Below are 6,630 nucleotides of genomic sequence, written 5' to 3' on the forward strand. Positions count from 1 at the left end.
AACTTTTAAATTATATTTCTCTATTTCTTAATTCATTTTAAACTTCAAGACCCAAGAGTAATTTATTTAAATAAAATAACTAAAACAATTTCTAATTATGAAAAGTTGCAGAACTATCAAACAGTTTTATCTTTAAATTTTAGGGTCTTGCTACAAGTATTGGTCAGTAATTAAATTAATACATTTTTTTTATTAAACATCACATTGACATGGATGAAAATCATATGGAACACAATCAATATACCTTTTTTAGTACTCTTTCTATTTTAAATTGATTGACACATTAAATTTTTTTTTCATACAAGTGAATAAAAAAATAATTGGATATAAGCGATTAATGTATTGAAATTAAGGTTAAATTATTCGATTAGTAGTTGAGTTTAATCATTGGTAAAAATAATTTTTTTTTATCAAATTTTACTTACCTTGGAACTGAACTTTAGATTTGTCATGATGTATTTTCCGTAATAATCAAAGAATTAAAACAAAAGAATTCCACTAAACAATAGTAGTTATTAGGAGGTAATTTTGCTAAAATATTTTTACTCTCTTAATTTTTATTAGAAGAGGGATCAACTTACTTTAAAATAACCCTTTTAATATTACTCCTCATTTCCACCATTATTTAAGAAAATAATATTTATTAAGAACAAAATTGAAATAGATTTAAATTCAAATGAGTAAAAAAAAAAACACTTTTGATAACATTTTCGTAAATTTAAACAATTACTATTTTTAAAGTTGAATATAGTGCATTGGAAAAACAAAATGTGATAAAAATAGGTTTGCAATAAAGTGAAAATTAAAGAAATTTGGTTAATTAAGATAAAAATAGATAAATAAATAAAAATAGATAAGTATCTCCTTCTCCTATTTCTATGATACTAAACGCACTCAATTTTGTCCATCACACCCTTTTTCCACTCCGTTCCCTTGTAAAAGTAATTTTTACATTTCAACAACAAAAAAAAGTTTCCCACTACGTACCTTGAAATTACCACAATGACAAAGGGGGCAATATTTATTTTATGGTATAACATTACATTTTCAGAAATCACATTCTTAGAAATATACCTCATAAATATTATTGTCATGAATTTTGGTTGGTAGTATTTAGTAATTTTTAAAAAATATTTAATCATTTTTTATAAAAAATGCAAGTGAGAAAAATGTAAATAATGAAGTGGAATAAGATGGTTATCCTAGAAAATAACTTTCATTCTTGTGAAAATCTAAGATATTGGCCTTTTATCATGGGAATATGAAGCTCAACAAATATGAAGATGATGTATTTTTGGAAATCAAGAATTTCTGGAAATGTTTTTCTAAAACTTGTATTGAATGTAGAAACATGATATTTCCAACCTCACTTTTATAAAAAATTCTTTAAGAGATAATCTTATTGCTTCCGTTATCAAAAGGAGAAAAAAAAATCAACCCTGACCTAAATAAGAAATATTTCACATATATATTATTTACGTCAAGGTTGATTTTTTTTTTCTCTTTTTTATAACGGAAACATGGATTTTCACAAAAGTAAGGTTGGAAATATCATGTTTCCACATTTAATACAAATTTTAGAAAAATATTTCCAAAAATTCTTGATTCCCGAAAATATAACATATATATATATATATGAGATATTTCTTATTTAGGTCGGGATTGATTCTTTTTTCTCCTTTTGATAACGGAAGCAATAAGGTTATCTCCGGAAAACAAATGTGCACCCTCCCAAAATTATAACATGGAATTAATCAGATCTTCTAGACCGGAACCGGATAAGTATGAAACGCACAAACCAGCAACATGACATGACGCATTCTAAAAAGTCAACTAACCCATTCTGACTCTCTCTCTCTCTCTAATCCTAATAAATTGACTAGGTAGCTAAGAATTCAATCACATTCTTCTTCGGCAAGCTGATTGACTCGGCAAATTAAGCAACAAATCCAACACCGAATAATAAATAGCCAATTGGCGAAACCTCATCGAAGCCTCAACCTTATATAATACTAATATCTCTCTATTATCATTTACTATTTTCTATATTCATATTATATTTTTCTTTTTCTACGTCCACACTGATCCATCGAGCAATATGCGACAACTACGCGCTTTATAAACGATTCCACAAAGCAGCCTTTCCTATATATAAACCCTTTATTCGTCCTATTGCTTCTCCAAGTTCCAACTTAACACATACATATATCATACATATACTTAGTTAAAAAAAGTTCTAGCTATCGTATTACTATATATAATTAATAGGTCCTCTCTTTTGATTTTTGTTTAAGATTTCTGAAAGTGCAAATATTGAAGTTAAGTGTTTGAGAAGGATATATATGGCTTGTTTGATGTCTCGAACGGGAAGGGAGATGCAGAGATACAACAGTAGTGGTGGCCGCCAAGTTGTGGGGTGAGTTCATTTCATGGATATTTGTTTCTTAATTATTTGGGTTTGATTCTGATTGTTTTGTAGTTACACTTCATTTCAAGTTGGCATGTGTGTGGTTGGTAGTTCAATTTTCTGAAGCTCTTCTTTTCCTCCCGAAAAGGAAAAGTGGAGCGAAACATAATTTTATATAAGTTCTTATAAAAGTAAAACTAGTGTTTTTTTCATGAATAAAATCTATAACAAAAAATAGAGCTTTTCTAAAAGTTTAGAGTTCTAATTTTTGGACATATATGCATAATGTAAACATCCCAATGATACTCTTATTTCTTTTTATTGACCTCTTCATTTTATCATATGATATCATACTTATGGTAACAAAAAAACAAATCATATATATATTACTTATCATCACATCTACATCTTTCTCTCTTTTATCTTTTTCTCTATCCGGGTAATTACTATTATGTTGTATATCCATGGAGAAACTTCAATTTTTAATTAGGGAAGAGAAGCTCAAAACAAGTTATATCCAATGCTAGCTAAAGTCTGCCAAATGTTCAGTATATTTTTGTGTGCTTATATGGGCCATTATTGAATTATTTGGTGTCTAGTGACAGTGGCACTCGAGCTTTCTCAATGGCTGCACTTTCGGATAAACTTGCTTTCTGTTTGGTGTCTGCCTGTCTGGTGACAGTTGCACCCAAGCTTTTCCAATGGTTACATTTTTGGATAAATTTACTTTGTTTGTTGGTTTTTTCCTTTTTTATATCCCCAGCTCAGTCCCTCCTTTATTGCGTTATTATAATTGCTTTTGGCCTTCATTTGACTCATTCATTCCAATGTCTGATTGTGCAGGTGCATACCTTACAGATATAAAGAAGATAATGATGGCAATGTGAGCAATGAATTGGAGGTGCTTGTGGTTAGTTCACAAAAGGGTCAAGCATTAATGTTCCCAAAGGTACATTTGTCGTTTCTATAATGAATATCCAACTCCATTTCTGAAGAAAAAATGACTAAATTTAATTAATCTCTGAAGAGAAAAATTAAAATTAAGATTATAAATGTAGCACATTTTAGCTAATATTAGAGAGGGCTATAATGATTTTTTAAAGATTAGATTGACGACACGGATTCATTTTTTTGGACTAAATATGTACCAAAAAATAGAACAAGCAAAAATGATTAAGGTTATGTTTTGATAAAAGTTTGAAATGTTTTTAGGAATTCTACTGTTATTTTTAAAATAAAAGTACTTTCAAGCTCTCTTAATTAACTGATATCTAAACATATAAATGATTGAAGTGTCTTACGAAATGGGTAGGGTGATTTTATTTTTTTTATATGGATCTATAGTATAAATTAAAAAAGTCTCTCTTTGACCTCATCGTGATTCACACACACACACACATATATATATATATATATAACATTAACATCTTATTTGTCTATTTCAGGGAGGGTGGGAACTCGATGAATCTGTAGAAGAAGCAGCTTCCAGGGAGTCCCTCGAAGAAGCAGGAGTTACAGGAATAGTTCAGGTACCTTTTTAATACATTAGGCACTTAATTTTGGCTTAAATTCAATTCTCTCTTGCTAGCTAGTTCTTTCTTCTATGTATTACTGTCAAACAAAACTGAAAATTTGGTTTTATTTCATATGGCAGCATGAATTGGGCCAATGGAGCTTCATTAGTAAAAGACTTGGAACATACTATGAAGGGCACATGTTTCCTTTGCTTGTCAAAGAACAACTTGACTTGTGGCCTGAGAAAGATCTAAGGAGAAGAATATGGGTACGTATATGTCCAAGAGTTATTAATAATAACGTGTGACAATACTTAATTAGTTCATTTCACTTTCAGAGAATACTTGTTAATATACGCATGATTGTTGTACCATTTTCTAAAATGTTAACTAATTTACTTTCCTTGTAACCATGTGTCACTTTCTAAAATGTGTATTAACTTAATGAAATAATAAATAATAAAGAATGTATTTGTATTAGAAAATTTTTGTAATTATCAGCTTTGTTCTTTCAAAAACGCAAGCATGATCGTGATAGGAATAATGGAACATCTAGAACAAAACTTATGACTTTAAAGTTTAAACTGTAGTTGAGAGGTTGCGGTTGTACTACGTAAGTGTTGCACCAAATTACAAAAATTGTGAACAATATATGTGACTGGTTCAAACATAATTAAGAATGAGATGACCTCAACAACATTTATGGTTGTGATTGCAGTTAAAGACTGCAGCTTGTTTTTTATGTGGAAAAATGAAACGCATAATGTTAATAAATATAATTCAATTACAGTTACGAATTTTACTAATTCTCTTTTGTGATCACTTTATGAAGATGAGTATTAATGAAGCCCGGGAAGTTTGTCAGCATTGGTGGATGAAGGAAGCATTAGACATTCTCGTTGAACGGCTCACTTTACAGAAAAATAGGAACATATAGAGCTAATTATTGTTTGCAACTTTTTTTAGATAGAAAATTGCCCATGTTTCTCATATAGTTCAAATACGCACATGTTGAAGTAGTTAATTTTTTTTTCCTTAGGTCATTTTCACACCTGGTAATTGAGAGATTAATATCTCTAAAATATATAAAGTGTTAAAGCGGGATTTTTTTTTCTAGTGAATTTTACACACACATATATGTATCATGAGATCAAACCCAAGACTAAGGAATCCAAAGTGGTTTCACTTAGACAACCATGTTCTTTGTATGTGTGTTTTGGAAACTGAAAATAAACTTCTTATTTATAAATACGTTTTAAGTCTTAGTTATGTGTTATATATATATATATATATATATATATATATATATATATATATATATATATATATATATATCATTATAGACTATGAAGTTTTTCAACGCTAAACTAACTCACCTTTGCCGCCAACCAGCTCATGCAATGATTGATGAAGCACGAAATTGTCAAATTATTCAAACCCTCGTTACTTATTATATATGTCAACGGTTATGTCAATATATTATACTATCCAACACACCAACTATTTGAATAAATTGATATTTTGTCCGTAAAGATTGATTAAATTTATTAAGGTCCACCAAGATGAGCTAATTAATGTGGATCTCTCTCTCTATATAGGGTGGGTATCCGGATCGATGCGGTTTGTTTAAGGTCTGGCCCGTGAAATTCACGTTTTAAGTGAACTAGGTAAATCCGTTTCGCAAATTAAATGGACTTTTCTTAAGGTCTGTATTCGGTCTGCTAAGCCTACGGATAAACGGATCGGACCAATTTGTGAGTTTAATTAATAATTTTTTAATATATATATATATATATTTGGTTGTTTGACACGACCACAAACAAGAGAGAGGCACAACACGGTGGGAGGCGCAACATGCAACAAAGAGGTGGGATACATAGAGAGGGGTGGCGCATGAGTCGAGGAGGAGGAAGTGACCTTCTTGCGGGTGTTTGGCCGAGGTCAAGGAAGCGCAGTGGGGTATAGGTTGGGGTAGGGAGTTCGTGCGTGAACCGAGTAAGAGAAAGTGATGTCGTGGATCTCGCAACGGAGTAAAGGTCGAGGAATTAGAGATGTGCAATGGAGTGAGGGTAAGGGAAGGAGACGCACGGCAGAGTGAGGGTTTGAAAGGGAAGACTTTGAAGTCTAAAGTCTCAACTCTCAACTCAAATATTCAATCTGTTTAATTTTTATTTTAAAATTAATTTTATCTTATACGGGATACGTACCAATGAGTCCAGGGATAAAATCCGTTAAGTCTGCGGACTTAACGGACCAGGCTCAAGTATTATTTATAATTATATGGGTTTGTAAAAAATGTTTGTAATTCGCCCGGTTTACGGGCTTAACGGACCAGCCCGCATAAACTTATTGGACCAGCCCGTGGACCTGAACCTATATACGCCTACCCCTATATATGTATCTATCTGTTTAAAGGAAGTATTTTGTTGTTTAGATGAGCATGTTAAAGCTAATTTGAACCCATATACTAGTAAGTTATCTAGTTGTTTTTCTCTCCATAATTGAAATTGAAGTTTATGACAATATCACTTTCTGAAAGTTAGAGAAATGTAGGTAATAATAGCTATTTTTATATTGATTTACTATTAAAATCAGTCTTTAAACTAAACACATTATCAAATTTCCATTAAAGAAAAGTAGGTTGTTTGTTTTTAGTTACATGAGAGAAAGAAGAAAAAAGGAAAACAACCAAAACAAACTTAAACATGG

General features: G+C 30.7%; 1 protein-coding gene across 2 annotated transcripts; it reads left to right on the plus strand.

The window, feature by feature from the left end:
• The first annotated feature begins 2,150 nt into the window (after positions 1-2,150).
• On the plus strand, positions 2,151-5,167 carry LOC100786379 (nudix hydrolase 17, mitochondrial). Of its 2 annotated transcripts, XM_014778072.3 has the most exons (6): positions 2,151-2,416; positions 3,007-3,111; positions 3,251-3,356; positions 3,853-3,936; positions 4,062-4,190; positions 4,754-5,167. In XM_014778072.3, the coding sequence occupies exons 1-6, from the start codon at positions 2,343-2,345 to the stop codon at positions 4,856-4,858; spliced, it is 603 nt and encodes a 200-aa protein (XP_014633558.1). In that variant the 5' UTR covers positions 2,151-2,342; the 3' UTR covers positions 4,859-5,167. The 2 variants fall into 2 exon arrangements, with proteins under 2 accessions (XP_014633558.1, XP_003528327.1); XM_003528279.5 differs by lacking the exon at positions 3,007-3,111 and having other exon boundaries at positions 2,171-2,416; positions 4,754-5,165.
• Positions 5,168-6,630: the final 1,463 nt, after the last annotated feature.

This window comes from Glycine max, chromosome 7 (genome assembly GCF_000004515.6).
Source record: "Glycine max cultivar Williams 82 chromosome 7, Glycine_max_v4.0, whole genome shotgun sequence".
Taxonomy (NCBI): domain Eukaryota; kingdom Viridiplantae; phylum Streptophyta; class Magnoliopsida; order Fabales; family Fabaceae; genus Glycine; species Glycine max.